The sequence below is a fragment of the Schistosoma haematobium genome, chromosome 3 (genome assembly GCF_000699445.3).
Source record: "Schistosoma haematobium chromosome 3, whole genome shotgun sequence".
NCBI lineage: Eukaryota > Metazoa > Platyhelminthes > Trematoda > Strigeidida > Schistosomatidae > Schistosoma > Schistosoma haematobium.
Window position 1 is genome coordinate 5,071,186 of NC_067198.1, and position 18,645 is coordinate 5,089,830.

At 35.9% G+C, this 18,645-nt stretch overlaps 1 protein-coding gene across 1 annotated transcript in view; it reads right to left on the minus strand.

The window, feature by feature from the left end:
• Nucleotides 1–863: 863 nt before the first annotated feature.
• The window catches only part of INX2_4 (Innexin inx2), a 38,268-nt gene continuing 20,486 nt past the window's right edge, over nucleotides 864–18,645 (minus strand). Inside the window, exons 4-5 of the mRNA XM_051212839.1 lie at nucleotides 10,941–11,277; nucleotides 864–5,853 (exon numbers count right to left, since the gene is read on the minus strand). Of these exons, the coding sequence (XP_051068762.1) occupies nucleotides 4,502–5,853; nucleotides 10,941–11,256 (1,668 nt within the window). The 5' untranslated portion in view covers nucleotides 11,257–11,277 and the 3' untranslated portion in view covers nucleotides 864–4,501. The remainder of the gene's footprint in view (nucleotides 5,854–10,940; nucleotides 11,278–18,645) is intronic.

Genomic DNA, 18,645 nt, shown 5'->3' on the forward strand with positions numbered 1-18,645 from the left:
TAGACATCGAGGCAGCCCACACAGACCTTCCAATAGATGTAACTCCTCCAACAATCGAAGGAATCAGGATGGCCGTCAGACAAATCAAGATTGGGAAAGCAGCAGACTCGATAATATACCAGCTGAAGCTCCAAAGTTAGACATAGAAGTAATTGCAAACATGCTTCACACTCTATTCAGGAAGATTCGGGAAGAACAAATGCCAGCGGACCAAGAAGAAGGACACCACATCAAGATACCAAAGAGAGATCTCAGCAAATGTGAGAACTACAGATGCATCACACTACTGTCAGTACTAAGATTTTTCAACAGAGCGTTGCTCAACCGGATGGAAGATTCAGGAGACACCCAACTTCGAAATCAACAGACTGAATTCCGTAAGAATCGGACGTGCACAGACCAAATCGCATCACTACGGATCGTCGTTGAGTAGTAAATTGAATGGAACTCGTCACTATACATCAACTTCATTGACTATGAGAAAGCATTTGACAGTGTAGACAGTAGAACATTGTGGAAACTTGTTCGACACTATAGTGTACCTGAGAAAGTCGTCAACATCATCCTGAATTCATACAACGGACCACACTGCAAAGTGGTGCATAGAGAACAGCTGACAGAATCATTGTAGGTGAAAACCAGTGATAGACAAGGCTGCTTACTCTCTCCCTTTCTCTTTCTTCTGATGGTTGACTGGATTATGAAGAGCACGACATCTGAGAGGAAACACAGAACATAATGGACAGTTCAGATGCAACTAGAAGATTTGGATTTCATAAATGATCTAGATCTTCGACCTCATACACACCAACAAATACAGATGAAGACAGTCAGTGTAGCAGCAACCTGTGAAGCAGTAGGCCTCAATATATATGAGGAAAGAAGTAAGGTCCTCAAATACAACACGGAGAACACCAACTCAATAACATTTGATGGAGAAACTCTGGGAGAGGTGGAAGCTTTCAAATATTTACCTGAATGACATCATCGATGAACGTGATCCTGATGTAGGCGAGGATTGGCAAAGCAAGGACAACATTCCTACAACTGAATAACATACTCAAAACAATTTTCAATCAATTTCAGTCACAATCTTCAATACGAACGTCAAGACAGCTCTATTCTACGGAGCTGGAACTTGGAGAACTACAACAACCCTCATCAAAAGAGTACAAGTATTTATCAACAATAGTCTATGCACGATTCTCAATATCCGTTGACCGGATACCATGAACAACAGCCTACTGTGGGGGGGAACAAACCAACTTCCAGATAAGGAGGGAATTAAGGAAAGAAGTTGGAAGTGGTTAGGACATAAATTGCTGTATCACGAGGTAATCTCTAACTTGGATTCTTGAAGGGAAACGGGAAAGAGGAAGATCAAAGAACACACTGCATGGAAGCAGACATCAGGACAAATAACAACTGGAAAGGATTGCCTGGGACAAAGTTCGGTGGAGAATGCTAATGAGCGACCTATGCTCCTCTACAAGGGGTAACAGGCGTAAGTTTTTCAGTTATTTTTCTGTCTGACAAATGACAGGTTTATGGGGAGAATAATACCATTAGCTCAGATGATTGACATTCTTTAACATTTAAGTGAGCTTCAGAAATTTGTTGTTACTACTACTTGCTGTTTTATACATGCATCTAATTGCAGTCCTAAATAGACTAGATAATAAATTTGGTATGATTGTATCGCTTTCCGTGAAGATCTTTATTACCTTTCATCGGCACATACTGGACAAAGACCGAGGAAGTTTTATCGACGTTGTCTTACACTTTATCTAAAAAACATTCCCAATGTTGTCTTCTTCCATTATCAGGACTGAAAATGATTCACGATATCCACACCTATACAAATACAAAGGTTGTATGTAGAGATTGATAGGAGTGATAAGATTATTTATTATGTCTCTTCTGCAAGACATAGCTGTAACTTAAGAAAATTGATACTCCTAATAGGATTCAGATCCGCGACATTTGAAACCGCATTCTAAAGTGTTTCTGTCGAGTCATTCGGGTGGCGATTGACCTTCTGTAGGACTAAGATATTTACTTTGCAAATAACCATTACTAATGACTGTCAACTAGTAAGAAACCGGGGTCATGGGGACTTTTTTTAACGATAATCAGCAACTACATCAAATCAAAGTATAGTACACGAGATGTTGAAATACCTAAACTTGTATCCACATTGAAACTTGATTTATAAAATCAAGCCAGCACTAGTTAGCTACTAATGTGAACTATTTATTAATATATTAAATCATTTCTTATCGAAAACGTCTCAACTGTATACTTAGTGGGATTACCAACTTATTCATATTGTTGTCTTACATTAAACGTCATGAATAATAAATAATATGAAAACACTTCTACCTACTGATCTGCCCTTTTTATTTTAATGCGCTTAGTGGTTAAGGCAAGAGGTTAATTTACCTGGTATACTGAATTACCCCCGAATGCCCTGGTAAGGCGGAGAGTGGGGGGAGTTCGCTCTACTTCTCGAAATGCTCTCACATCGCCACGCGTATATAGCCTCCACAAGGGAAGTCCTACTCACTGCATTCTCACAACACGGGTATTCTTTACGAAATTCAGAGGATAAAAAGAGAATGTTCTGTGCTTTAACTTGGTTGGTGGATACGGTGAGTCCAACTAGGGCTGTTGAAAAACCCTCATTCCAAACCAATGGTGCACATCGGCTACAGGATCCTGAGGGAACAAATGGCATATGAACCATGGCACTGCATCTCCTGATGTTGCTTCATTGCCTTATGGATCAGACCTTCAGGTCGAAGGCTCCGGTTGTGTTCCCCATGAAAACCACCTGCTTCGGTTTGAGCACCTGGGCAGTATCACAGCCCTCACACAAGTCAAATGAGATTTGTGTGGCGCATATATATCTGGTGCCCCCTTGTACCAATGTGTTCAAATATATAAGTAAAATGGTATACCGAACGGGAATGCAGTAGTAAATGTGCAAGATTCATTATCATAGGTGTAGAGATCATAACGTATACCAATTATGTGGTTGCTTAAAGCATACTGTTATAAAAATAATACAGAATGGCCATGTTTTGTGAAAAAATAATCATTGTATTTTCGGTTTTAACAACTACCTACAGATAATTTGGTTATCGATTTCACTACGTCTTGTAAAGCATTTTGATATCAATAGTTGAAATCATGAGTCAATCGAAGCTAGACCACTATGGGAAACTTGGAAGCATTGGACGGACGTTTCGTCCTAGTGAATTTAGACATTAAAACCGTTAGATGCCAGCTCAGTGGTCTAAGCCCTCGCGCGCAAGACTGACAGGCCCTGGGTTCGAATCTCGCGGGGGGCGGGATCGCGGATGCGTATTGCTGAGGAGGCATGTACTAGGACGAAACTGTTTTCTATTGCTTCCAGGTTTTACTAAAATCTCCACAAAACCCCTTCTGATATTTTGATATGATGAATGTTTTATAACCATTGTTTTCATAATTTTTAAATTACCTGTGACAGCAAGATCCATTATTATGTAATAAACTGTTCAGTCAGTTGGCTAGCTGTTCTATATTTATATAGTTGGATGCTTTCTATCAACCAAAAATACTATCAATTCGGTTACTTCACTAAACCTTAATGTCCATTTAACCTATCTAGAAAAAGTTGTAGAGCTCCGTAAGCTATTAAACGAATCATTTGTTCTAAATGATGAATTGTCGCCAGAAATGATGACTATTATGGACACTATTAAATTGATAGTTTAAATCACAAATCTATTTCAATCACACATACTACTAAACATCAAAGAGCATTGAAAAAAAAACCTTGATATCTGTTATGCTACTACTCGGTAACAATATAAGAACTGAAGATTGTAGATTCAATATTCCTAAAAGATCAAGGAATTCTACACTAAAACGTAACTGACATTCAGTATACCCCTAGATTTAAATCATGAACTTAACAACAACTTAAAGTAAACCTTCATAATCATCGCAAACATATAGGCAGTTACATCTCTTTTTAAACCATTAACCAGTTGTGTATCTAAAAATGTAGAAGAAAACATACATCAAAACGAATGCTACAAAAATTTTTTTAGAAAAACCAAACCAAACAAAGTTCGTATACAAAAAAAAAGAAGAGAAATGAGGGAACACATAGTATATAGTAATTACAATGTTTAATGTCTAGCAAACAAGAAGAATAGTCAAAAATGAACATATGAACAAAAAAAAACGTTTGTTATTCACATTATATAACATAGACATAGAGTACATAAAGATTACAAATGGAATAACCAACATAATCATTTACTATAATTTATTAACAATGATTAAACAATCACGTAAGATATGCCATCAAATAAAGAAGTGACCACACATATATTGGATTATTTATATGCATGCATCCATCCATCCATCCACACACACACACACACACGCCCCCCCCTACACTTTCACTTTCCCCTCCCCCATCCTAGTAATAAATGTATTCAAAATATTATACTTCCGTTGGAGTATATTGTGGAACTTTATTCAATTGTTCTTTTTCATGAACAATAATATTATCATCAATTTTTTTAGGAGTATATTGATTTGAATTAGTAACATTAGTGTTCGTTTCCATTGGTGTACTAGTAGTATCACGTGGCATATTTCGTACAATACTTAATGGATAAATTTCTGAATCTTTTATACCAGTTGCATATTGATATGCTGGTGGAATTGAATTCTCTGAATAAATTGGTGCAGATGGAATTGCTGGTCGTTGACGTAAATTCGCTGTACCACCTTCTTCTAATCTTATAAAACCAGATGGATTTTTATCAAGATTATTTAATTTTATTATATCATTTGAATGATGTTGTGCTGGTGTTGTTGTTGCTGTAGTAATATAACCATCAAAATCATGATATTTATTATTATGTAATTTCGGTACAATAGGTGGTGGTGGTGGACCACGAAAATCAATACCGATAAACCGTTTTTTATAATCCGCAAATAAATTACATACAATTTCTACTGTAATTAAATCACCAGCATTCATTGATAACATACGTAATATAAAATGTCCATCTTTTCTTAAAAATTCATTCATAAAACGATCGGTAAGTAATGCCATTTTAGGATCATTACGATCATAAACATCAGCAATTTTTAAAAATCTTTTAATAAAATGTCTTTGACGTTGTTTTAAACCCATACGATATAACCATAATGGTATACTCAATATAGTTAGTAACATAATGGAACCAAGAAAAAAAAATAAAAAAATATAAATTTTTTCATTTAACATATTAATTGGTAATACACATTGTGCAAATAATGTATTACTAGCACCAACATGTTGTAATGTATGCCGACACATACCGACTCTAGGAAAAATTTGTGTTTCTGTCCATTGTTTACCATTTATTATATCAGTTAATAAACGATAACCAAATAACCAATAACCTTCATATGAATTAAAACGTAAAAAAAAATACATTAAATATAATTGAAAAAATCCAATAATTGAATATAAGATTTTAATAGTTAAATAAACATAAATTAAATTGTTGCCATGACGTTTACCAGGCATAAATGATAATGAACGACGAAATGAATTATTCAATGTATCCATTGTACGATATTCACGACGATTAAATAATAATAATTCTAATGTTTTAGCAATATGTTGTACCATTTTTTGACGTTTTTCACCATCTTCTTTAGTAATTAAATTAGCTTGACGTATTAAATTTTGTAAATCTGTACCAGTACGATTATATGTGAATATACTCCATATAATACGTGGAATATAATATAGAATAGCTTGTAAACCTAATACTAATGGTACCCATTGATAATAGTCTAAGAAGAAAAAAAAGAGAAGAGAAAAGAGAAAAAAGAAAAGAAGAGAAACAATCATTTAGATAAATGTTATTGATTTCTAAAAATATAAAAGTATAAATATCAAAAATGTAACGAACAATTAACTCAGTAACACACTAGCAACCTTACCTTTCAACTGAAGGGGTTCTGTGGATATTATTAGTAAATTTAATGGCTGAATTCATGAGTGAATTAAAGCTAGACCACCATGGAATACATGGAAGCACTGGATGGTCATTTCGTCCAATTGTGGAACTTTTCAGCAATGCGCATCCACGATCATGCCCCCGCCGGATTCGAACCCAGGACTAATCAGCCTCGTGCGCAAACGCTTAATCTCTACACTACTGAGACGGCCGGTATCCAATGGTGTTAATGTCTAACTTCAACCAATCCACCAAATTGAGCGACACATTCACCACTGTTTTCAGTGAGCTACTATCTCACAACTGATCTGGTTGATCTTCACTAGTCACTGCTTCTCCCTAGAACTCCATGAAACAGCTCTTGGAGACAGTAACTAGTCAGCATATATTGATTATAATGAAAGAGGGGTTTTGTGGATATTATAGTAATTGAATAGCAGAGTAGTGAAAAAAATTAACTATTAGACAACATGCTACCAATGAATGCCCCTGCCCCCTCATCTTTGCCTACGTGAATATCAATTAACTACCAAACGCCATGATAAATCTTCGCTTATATCTATGTATATGGATAATATTCAACTGAAAAAAAATGCTAAGAACACGAATTTCTAGAAGCTTGGTATTCCTATTAAGTCAATCAGTAATCAACAAACACATTGAAATCGATTTGATTTATCAGTCAATAAGAAAAAGGCATGAACAATAATGAAGCTAAAAGCCGAACCAAAAGGAAATACAATCATAATAAAGAGTCAGATAATAATAGGTGAAAAGGTTAACAATAAACAATCAAGATTGAAGTCAACAGGATAAGCTGTGAATCCTATATGAAGAAATAAGAATATTCCATTTTAACCTGTAGTTTGTTTGAATAATGTTGTTCAGAAGAACTCCATGACCAAACCATTCAGTTCAGAAAACAAAACTCCATCTGAGCTAAAAATCTTCTCCATTATCTCAAGTTGGTTAGCGTTTTACAACATGTGTTTACACCACCACAACATTTCAGAACAAACATGAACAGAAGTACATTGAAAATCTACAATTTCATCTGTTACAACCTACCTCCTCATCATTCAATCTAATACAAATGAAATTTAGTAATAGACAATGACTATTTAACAATAATGACATACTTTCAAAGTTGAATTCATGAATTGATCTCAGCTAGAGCACGATTGAAAACCTGGAAGCACTGGACGGCTGTTTCCTCCTAGTACGGGACTCCTCAGCAATGCACACCAACTATCTTGCAAGCAATGACCGAACCCATTACCTTTAGTCTTGCGCCCGAACACTTAACCTTTAGACTGCTGAGCCGACATACAACAGTGTTAATGTCTAACTTCAATCGATCCATGATCTTGTGTCCAATGCTTCCAACGTTTTCAATGGTGGTGGTCTAGCTTAGATTGGCTCGTGAATTCAACTTTCAAGATATTACAATCTTCATAAATCTCCGAAATTGATTATTAAACACATGAGTAGTGCATGAATTCCTAATTATCAAACGACTTCTCATATGACCAATTTATTCTTTATTTACTAATTATGTATAATAAAAACTTGTAATAATGCAACTTCATGAAATATAATTATTGAGTGATTCAACATGTTTCACTACGGTGTTCCGTATACTTTACTCTTTCAATTTCTTTTAAGACAAATAAGAGGAGATTACTGTGTATTCAGAGATAGAGGTGCCAATATGAGCATATATATATTGAATATACACTCGTTAAATGCCTGTAAAACAGAAAATTTATTGCAATTTTGCAAATTTAGCGCTGAGAACTGTAATCAAGTTCAGGGTATTGAATCATACAAGTGTCCTTCTCATTAGAAGATATCCAACTATTCTACACAATACAAACTTCTGTACTCCGATGAGAACTAGAGTTCTAATAACTTAGAATTGATGATTCTATTCAACTGTTCAACTCGATATGAGTGGATTATTTGAAATTTATAACATAACTGTTGAAATTCAAATCAATAATGATCTTAATCAGGAACCAAGCTACTGAATTACTTCATAAGATAGATTTAGTCACACGTTCATGCGCATGCACACATACACACACACACGTATATATTGACATGAGACCAACAGAGTGTAATAAACCAACAAACAAACGAAACATAACAAAACAAAAACACCACCTAACAAACATGAACCGTTATAAAATTGGTATCTCTCTCTATATCGGCAGTTAGTGTTGATTTATTAGAATATACCCAAAAAGAATTCAATATGTGCTGGTAGTTAGATTAGAATGAAAGCAATAAAGAAATACTCTCTCAAGGTACATAATAAGTGTGCCCGTATATTTGTGCCAATACATGAAATAACAAACAAACAAAATTGAAAGGTATTGATATTGATTAAATAACACTAATTTAATCGATCGACAATCATTTAATAACGTGCTTAAATTGTAATTATCAAATTCCTGACTGCTTCAGTAGTCTACAATCATTAAGATAATCTTAGGTTTTTCCCAGTAAATCAAGTATCTTTTTGTTAAACAGAAAGGAAAAGAATTAGTAGTCAAGCAACAATTTAATAGTTAGTTTTCTTAGAAAACAGATTTTCTTTAAAAAGGTAAAACAAATCATTTGTGTTTGTTAACTACCACTACTACTACTATTATTAATGCCCCCGGATGCCGTGGTAAGACCGAGAGTGGGGAGAGTTCGCTCTACCTCTCCAAATGCTCTCACATCGCTACGTGCATGTAGCCTCTGACAGGGAAGTCCTACTCACTGCATTCTCACACCGCGGGTATTGTTTATGAAATTCAGAGGACGAAAAGCGAGTGTCCGGTGCTTTAACCGGGTTGGTCAACACAGTGAGTCCAATAACCCTCATTCCAAACCAATGGTGCACATCGGCTACAGGATCCTGAGGGAACAAATGGCGTATGGACCAATCGATGGTCAACGGCTACCATGGCATTGCATTTCCTCATCTTGCTCCACTGCATTGTGGATCAGACCTTTCGGCCAAAGGCTCCGGGTGTAACCGCCTAAGTGAACCACCTACTTCGTTCTGGGCACCCGGGCAGTATCATAGCCCTCACAAAAATCAAATGAGATTTATGTGGCGCATATCTATGTGGTGCCTCCTTGTACCAATGCTTATGTGTTCAAATAAATAAATAAACTACTACTAATACTACTTAAATAAAGTATATTGATTTGTAATTTAGCAGTGAAATTTAGGAATGATATAATAATATATATTAGTCGAATCGCCTACCATAAAAGATTTTATACATTGAAAAGTCAAACAAATAAGCAACAAATATCAACTCTTGAATTTAGATATATATCCAGTACCAAACGGGACGAAACATACTTCATTAACTCTACTGCTAGCTATATTCCATCTATTCTACGTAAACTTATGATATAATGACTATATCGAATCAATCCGCATAAAGATCAAATAAAACTGATCAGAATTCAGTTAAAATATTAATAATGAGATAATCTGAAAGCATTAAAAATTCAATCAAATTTTATGGCTTTAAACTTTCAATCAATCCAGTGATTGACATATGCATTGAGATTCTGAATTGACTAATTTTGCTTACAATAGAGATTCCAACATTCAGATAAGAATGTAAAATAGAATAGCATAAAAGATTAATACAAGTCTATAGCGCCGTAATTTTCATGATACTTCACTCGAGTAACTTATTGTTATTTATTTAAACATACAAACATTGGTACAAGGAGGTACCGAATACACATGCACCATAAAAATCACTCGATTTGTGTGAGGGGTGGGATACTTCCCAGGTATCCAAACTGAAGCCGGTGGTTTTCTGATGTGGCCACACCCGAGCCTTCGACCTGAAGGTCTTATCCATAGAGCAGTGGAGCAACGTGAGGAGATGCAGACCCATGGTATCCGGTCACTTACAATAGGCTAATACGCCATTTTTTCCTTAGGATCCTGCAGCCCATGTACATCGTTGGTTTGTGATGAGGGTTTTACAACCCCCCTGGGTGGATCCTCCGTATCCACCAACCTGGTTAAAGCACCGGACATTCGATTTTCGTCCTCTCAATTTCGTAAACAACACCCTGCCCCGTGAGAATGCAGTAAATAGGAGTTCTCTGGCAGTGGTCGTATGTACGTGGCCATGTGAGAGCATTTGAAGAGGGAGAGCTGACTATTCCAACCCTCGGCCGTACCAGGACATAAGATAGTCTTTAACATCGATTCAATAATTAACTCAATACATTAAATCAAGTTGCCATACGTCACATTAAAATAATAAGAAAATGTTATCAAGACGAAAAATCAAGGTATCTATGACAATGATGACAATGAGAAAAATTTAATCTAATCCAATTCCTCTCATATGGCCACATGTACATAACCATTACCAGAAGTTCTACACACTACCTTCTCACAGTGAGGGTATTCACCACGAAATTGAGAGAAGGAAAAGTGAAAATTCGGTACTTAAGTCGGGTTGGTTCGGAGTTCGGAAACTATGATTCCAAACCACTGGTGCATATCGATATCAGGAACATGGGGAAACAAACTGTTTATGAACTTATTCTTGGCCGTAGGTGGCCACGAATGTGAAGCTTTTATGATTTACGGTTCGTATGATGACTTCAGGATGGGTCTGCATACTTGTGTTTACTTTTACGGAGTTCTGATTTTTTGGAGTTAGATCAATCTCGGTGTTTTAATGTGAAAAAACATTGCCGTTAAGAATAACTGGAAGGTTTCCTTTATCTTTAACAAACATCATTTATAGTAAGAATTATTTAACTCCACGTGTGGGAGAAGCATTCTCTGAAGCTACTTATATTTAATGGATATTTAGAACACTCTACATACATCATTTCTACTATGAACAACTAAACAAATGTTAAAATGATTAAACATACTCATTTGTTGCGGTCGAAGTGCATCCCATTCCTGTAGTTTGTGTGGTACAATCCCAGATGTTAAATTAATAGGAAATGTCCCTTCAATCCAACACAGATTAGTAATATAAGAATCTGCATTGACTCCACTCACTGTTGTCGGTAAATAACACACTAATGGAGTCATAAAATATTGTCTCATTGTTACTAAAACCATGCATAGTAGTAGTACAATAACATTCCATTGAAAATTTGCTCGATCAGCTAAATCTTCAAATCCAACAAAGTTACATACAGAAAATGATTGAATATAACCGAGAAATTCTGAAGCAACCATATTGTATGAAAAATGTTAATTCTGAAATGAAAAGACAAAAGAAAGCAAACGTAGTGTTAACGTTCAAGATCATAATTGATCGAGTTCTGTTTGCATATATAGACATTATAAGAGAATAGTACGAACACGAAATTAGCTTAAATCAAATAGCTGATATCAAGTCTTATCACAGTAACCTCAACAGTGTAGTGAACATGATATCACTCATTGTCGTTCATGTTTAAATTGTCCATTGATTGAATATTCAACATGAATATATCAGGAGTTTTTATGGACGGAAAAGCCGTCCAGTGCTCTCGAGTTTTCAATAGTGGTCTAGCTTCAATTGACTCAAGACTCGCTCAGGTGCGAGATCGTAGACGCACATTGCTGAGGAGTCCTATACTAAGACGAAACGTCCGTTCAATGTTCTCAGGTTTTCAATGGTGATTTGGCTTGGATCGATCAATGAATACAACCATCCGACTATTAAAATTACTATAATATCCACAAAAACTCCTTCTGACACTAATCAGCACATGCTCACTAGTTACTGTTTCCAAGAGCTATATCCTGGAGTTCTAGGGAGAAGTAGTGACTAGTGAAGTTCAACCAGATCAGTTGTGAGATAGTAACTCATTGAAAACAGTGGTGAATGTGTCGCTCAATTTGGTGGATTGGTTGAAGTTAAACATTAACACCATTGGATACCGGCCGTCTCAGTAGTGTAGAGATTAAGCGTTTGCGCACGAGGCTGATTAGTCCTGGGTTCGAATCTGGCGGGGGCATGATCGTGGATGCGCATTGCTGAAAAGTTCCACAATTGGACGAAATGACCATCCAGTGCTTCCATGTATTCCATGGTGGTCTAGCTTCAATGGACTCATGATCTCAACTATTAAAATCAATAAATTATTCTTGAAAATAAAACACACACTCATATTAAGCATTATGATCCTTACTTAGTGCATTTATACACCAATTTAGCAATGGAGAAATTTATTAGCTAAAAGAAATCACAATGTTTTAGTAATATTGACCGTTTGAAACATGTTTCTCAGATTTGACCTCTAGTTTAATACACTAAGACAGTTTCGCAGTTTGTCTGATGAACAAAAAAATGATTACTGTAATTACTATGAAAACCGATAAAACGTATTATAATCCAGTTAGATACAAGTGTAAGGGAAGTTTTGGATGATATTGCTAACTGTAGTGTAAACAGTCGAAACTGATGAAATTAGTCTGTGAGTTATTGAGCTAAATTTAATCCGAACAAAGGCTCTTTTTGTCTGGAAGAAAAAAACATACTCTGACATTGTCAAAGTCTTGGCAGAACTAGATTTAGTTGTTTGGTTGGTTAAAAATGATGAAAAATTAAGAAAAAATGACACTAACTCAGCTACGCTTGATAAAATGATACCAAGTATTGTATGGACACAAAAGTGCATAATAGACGTGAACTGTTGTCAAAAAAGCAAACATGGATGGTGGCTAGCAGTGGAGTCCAGGACGAGCGTTACGTCCCGTTTAAAACTCATCAGATGGATGTATCTGCAGCCCAGAGTTGATGTTCATTTCGAGACTCGAACCAAGTATCATTCGCTTCAAACCCTATCACATTATCCACTTAGCTACTGAGTCCTGATAGCCACCATCCGTCTTTGCAATATCGAGGCGATCCGCACAGGATGCATATATACCAATAAGAGACTGATCATCAATGGGAAGATTTAAACAAACAATACCAAATGATTAATGTCACAAAGGGGTATTCGTGGAAATTATAATATTTTAATAGTGGATTTCATGGATCAATTGAAACTAGACCACCATGAAAAACCTGGACGACCGTTTCGTCCTAGGATGAGACTCGTCAGCAATGCGTGTCCTGTTTCAATACCAAATGAAAGCTATTATCGAATAGCTTAGTGCAATATTTTGTTAATCTACTACTATCAATGATTGACTATTAAAACCGTTAATTAATAAACTGATTTATGATTTTTTTTTCTCAGAAAATAAACCAACACAACAGTTTACTAAACGTTTGTTATGACCTAATTTTAACCAACTTCCTTTCTTCTTGTTTCTATCCCTTTTTCTTTGTACTTTTAATGTTATACAATGAAAAACAAAACCATCATAACAACTATTATACTTATTTATTCATTTGAAAATCCTGTTACTGTTATTTTCTTTGATAGATTTATGTAGTGTCCTTAATTGTGTGTAATGAATTGACGTTGTTTGTTGATGAAATGACATGTTGTATGGTGTTTGACATTAATCTGGTATTTAACACAATATGATACACATGATACATCTTATAAACAATTGTAATATTATTATCAGAATGGGTTTTGTGGAGATTTTTAGAAATTTCACTGGTTGAAATCATGAGTCAATTGAAGCTAGACCACCATGGAAAACCTGGAAGCACTGGACGGTTGTTTCGTCCTAGTGTGGGACTCCTCAACTTCGTGGATTGGTTGAAGTTAAATATTAATACCGTTGGATGTCGATCGGCTCAGTAGTCTAGAGATTAAGCGTTTGCGCACGAGGCTGATTAGTCCTGGGTTCGAATCTGGCGGGGGCATGATCGTGGATGCGCATTGCTGAAAAGTTCCACAATTGGACGAAATGACCATCCAGTGCTTCCATGTATTCCATGGTGGTCTAGCTTCAATGGACTCATGATCTCAACTATTGAAATTACTATAATATTCACGAAAATCCCTTTCTGATATAAATCTAGTTGTGTTTTTTTTTACTAGTATACAATTGCATTCCTTAATTTGAAATCTACACTTGACGGAAGAATAAAGAAAATCACATATTAGTTCATTAATGAGGTTGAAATTTTTTTAACAAGGTTGTTTTCTACGGGATATGGCTGTTAACTCCATCTCTAACCCTCCTCCTTTACCCAGGTTTGAGACCGACGATAAAAGTGGAGAACTACTACAACTGTCATCAGAAAAAAAGTACAGGTATTTATAAACAATTGTTTACGCAAGAAACTCAATGTCCATTGATCAGATAGCATCAGCAACAGCCTACTGTGGCAGAGAACAAACCAATTACCAGATGAAGATGAAATTAACAAAAGACGATGGAAGTGGATAAGAACTACATTATGGAAATCATCAAACTACATCACGAATTAAGCGCTAACTTGGAATGCTGAAGTAAAAACAGAAAAGAGGAAAGTCAAAAGACACACTAGGTCGAGAATTGGAAAGGATTGCCCGGGACAGAGTTCGGTGGAGAATGCTAGTGAGAGGCTTATGCTCCTCCCAAAAAGGGTAACAGAAATAAGTACGTAAAGAAATTTTTTGTCCTATTTAATCTACAGTATCAGTTGGATTCTTTCAATCTAATCCCATACAATGTGACAATTCAGAAAAGCGTAACTCGGTATCGCGACACAATGTAATTATTTAGAGACTATTGGTCAACTGGCTTAGGAACCATATGAAATATTTCATTCATAAAATCCTACTGTATGACAAATACATGTGCCTAGTCCTAGCAGTTTTGTGAACAAACAAGAAAATGAATTTAGTGACCTTATCAAGAAAAAGATATAATCCATTTATATAAAAAGGCTCAATTGGAGCTAGAATGTTGCCAAGTGATATGTATTAAAGTCCCTTAAGGACCAGACGTTTACACGAGGCTACGGATAAATTTTGACTAGAAGTGAAAATAATTTTTTAAAATTCCAATTTAATGCTTCCCAAGCCATTATCTTGAATAACTAAACGATCGTTATCAGTGTTCTATTATTATGTGGCGGGCGACATGCGCTCTTGCTTGGAACAAACGAGATGCAGAATTGTTGAGGTCAAATTTTACCTTCACATCTCTTGAACGATTTGTCGGATAGCGCTGATTCTTATTTTATCTTAATGTTGACGACTTTAGCTGTTGGATGTGAGACCGCCACTGGAAACCTGGAAGCATTGGACGACCGTTTCGTTCTATTGTGGGATTCCTCAGCACTGCGTATCCCCAATTTCGCTCGCAGGATCCGAACCCAGGGCATTTAGTGCTTCCAGATTTTCAATGTTAGTCTAACATCAAATGGCTCATGATCTGGATCAAAAACTTAATAATCTTCACAACCCTATACTGATTGTAAAATTATCAAAAAAATCGCCACTTCTGGTTTGTGAGTAATAAAACTGATCAATCAGTTCAATAACAATAAACAATTCAATGAATTCTATTGATTAGTGTAACCGGAACTAGTAATGAGTATAATAGAAACTATTTGAAACATTACAAAATAATTGAATAAACAAAATTTACTCGAATTAATATTTTCCCTTAACTAGATTACATTTTAAAGGTTATCAGAAGGGGTTTTGTGGAGACATGAAGTTAAAGTTAGACATTACCAAGGTTGGATGTCGGCCGGCTTAGTGGTCTAATGGTTAAGCGTTCGCACGCGAGATTGATAGGTCCTGGGTTCGAAACTCGAGAGGGGGGATCGTGTACGCGCACTGCTGAGGAGCCCCATACTAGGGCCTAACGGTCGTCCAATGCTTCCAGGTTTTCCATACACGTATATGTATTAAGTAACTTAAACAAATCCATGTATGTAGGTACTTGATATTATTAGTTTGATAAATGAGTAAATAACTAACCAGTTCATTATAATGAACTATAAGTGTTAAAACTAACAAGTTAGATTCACATTGATTATTAAAACATTTGACTATTCGGCACCATTTTTTGTTGTCGTAAATGTCAAAACTATCGTTTATGTACACAAACACACCTGTGTTCAATGTAATAAGGCTACGAAATCATTGAAAATTCTAAAATAACTCTAGTTGATAAGTAAATAACTTGGTCAACAGTTATTTATTTACTTCAACATATAAACATTGGTACACAAAGGCACAAAATATATACTCCATACAAATCACTCGATATCTGTGAGGGCCTAAATCAAAACAGGTGAGTTTCTGAAGTGACCACTTCCCAAGACTTAGACCCATAGATTTAATATACAAAGTAACGGAGCGATGTTGGGAGATTAGGTCTCATTGGAGTCGATCAACAAGAATAAGTTTATACACTATTTGTTTCTTCAAGTTCCTGATGCCAATGTGCATCATTGGTTTGGAATCATAGTTTTGAGATGGTGAAGAAGATTTGTAGCTCAGGTGGATGATTTTGATGGAGTTTTGTTCTCTGAGCTAGATGGTTTGGTCATCGAGCTTTCATCGTTCTTCTGAACGACATCATCAGCATAAACTTCAGATAGAAGTGAAGTGTTCGAATTTCTCCATATGCGTTTCACAGCTTGTTCTGTACACCTCGACGTTGATTGGTTCTTAATGACCTTAAATTTGTGTTTTTGAAATTTCCTCTGTCCAAGATTTCCACATTTTTCCAATCGAATGAGTGTCCACAGTTGTCCACATGTATTGATATAAGTGAGAAAGTATCATGGCGTTTCACAACTCCTCTAAGTCGATTCTTAGTACCCATAAACCCGGTCTAAGTACTGGATATTCACTTTCCATTCTCACAATTTCTTATTGAACACCCTCACCGTGAGAAGGTAGTGTATAAGACTTCTCTGGTAATGGTTATGTATATGTGGCCATATGAGAGGAATTGAAGAGAGGGAGAGATGACCCTCCATACCGTTGGTCATGGCAGGGCATTTGGGAGTAGTCAACAGTTAGAATAACTTATGAATGTGTCAAGAAAATTCGACATACAGAAGTTAATAAAATACCAACAACTGATGAAACAGACATTTTGGGATTGAAACTACACAAATATTTTATGATCATAAGTATTATTTCGCATGAATAAACTTTAAAACCTATTCACATGAGCGAGATACGTTGAAATCTCACTGGAAGTAAGTCAATATATGAATTTGAAGTGCTTTCAACTTTAGCATGTAGAAGTGGATTTTTCGTTTGTTCAAGAAACACTGAATGACACCAAACGCTAAACTGACGTTTCGTTCTGGTTTAAGATTCATTAGTTCTATGTGGTCCAGAAACCACTATATATTGAATCAAGAAGCTTCACGTTTTCCAGTAAGAACAGTGCTATTAAGCGACATCGTCAGAATTCAATGATTCACATTTCCAATAAATCGATGACAATCAACGTAAAGCCTAGGACAAATACACATCAGTTAAAATTGTCATACCACATTAGCATAGCGTTGAAATTAATAAGTGAATTGAAAATGAGACAATAGTAGTAACAATGGTAGTAAAAAAAGACTAAACATTAAGAATACAACGAAGGTAATTATGGAAAAATACTAAAACTTAAGATCTGAAGGAAGATAAAACTTAGTATTAACTCAATTATTGGGTACAGATACACATAATTGATTTCGAACCACACTTCATATGTCTCAACTAAAAGCAATATCCTGTTTTCGAAGCCGAAGTATTATAGGACAAGTCTTAAACTTGCTCATGGAGGAAAGTTCATTAGCTTAACCGCTGACTGAGCCATCGTTCCTAATGATAAATAATAAAAAACATGTCCTTTTGTGACCAATTACAACTCATCTAATTCGATGTGTTTCAACCGCCGATTATATTCATCGCAAGGGCTCCCATTCAAGTAATTTTCACAATATAATACTATCTTTATTTACTGTCATTGATAGATTACTGTTTCTCTTCAATCTTTGTTGAACTCAACCAGTTATCACTTCAATTCTTACAGGACAAAGACGAATTTATTTATTTATTTATTTCAACACATAAATCCTGGTACAAGAGGGCACCAAATAGATATGCGCCACACCATATTTGTGTGTGGGCTGTGATATTACCCGGGTGCCCAGACCGAAGTAGGTGGTTATCTTAGGGGACCACACCCCGAGCCTTTAACCTTAAGGTCTGATCCACAAGGCAGTGGAGCATCATGAGGAGATGCAGTCCCATGGTAGCCGGTGACCAACGATTGGTTCATACGCCATTTGTTCCCTCAGGATACTGGAGCCAGCCCATGTGCACCATTGGTTTGGGATCCGGTTAAAGCGCCAAACATTCACTTTTCGTCCTCTCATTTTCGTAAACAACACACGTGGTGTGAGAAAGCAGTGAGTAGGACTTCCCTGGCAGAGGCTGTATACGCGTGGTCGTGTGAGAGTATTTCGAGAGGGAGGGTGGGCCCACCCCACACTCGGCCATACCAGGGCATTTGGGGGTCGGATAAAGACGAAATATCTATATCTCTATCTAATTTCTAACATAATACATGTAATGAACTAATTTTATCAACAAATTATAACCGAAATTATATAATAATAATAATAATAATGATACTAATGAAATTGAAACCATACATACCGAATTACTGAATCTGTCAACAATGATTAGATGACCATAAGTTCATAAATTACATTAT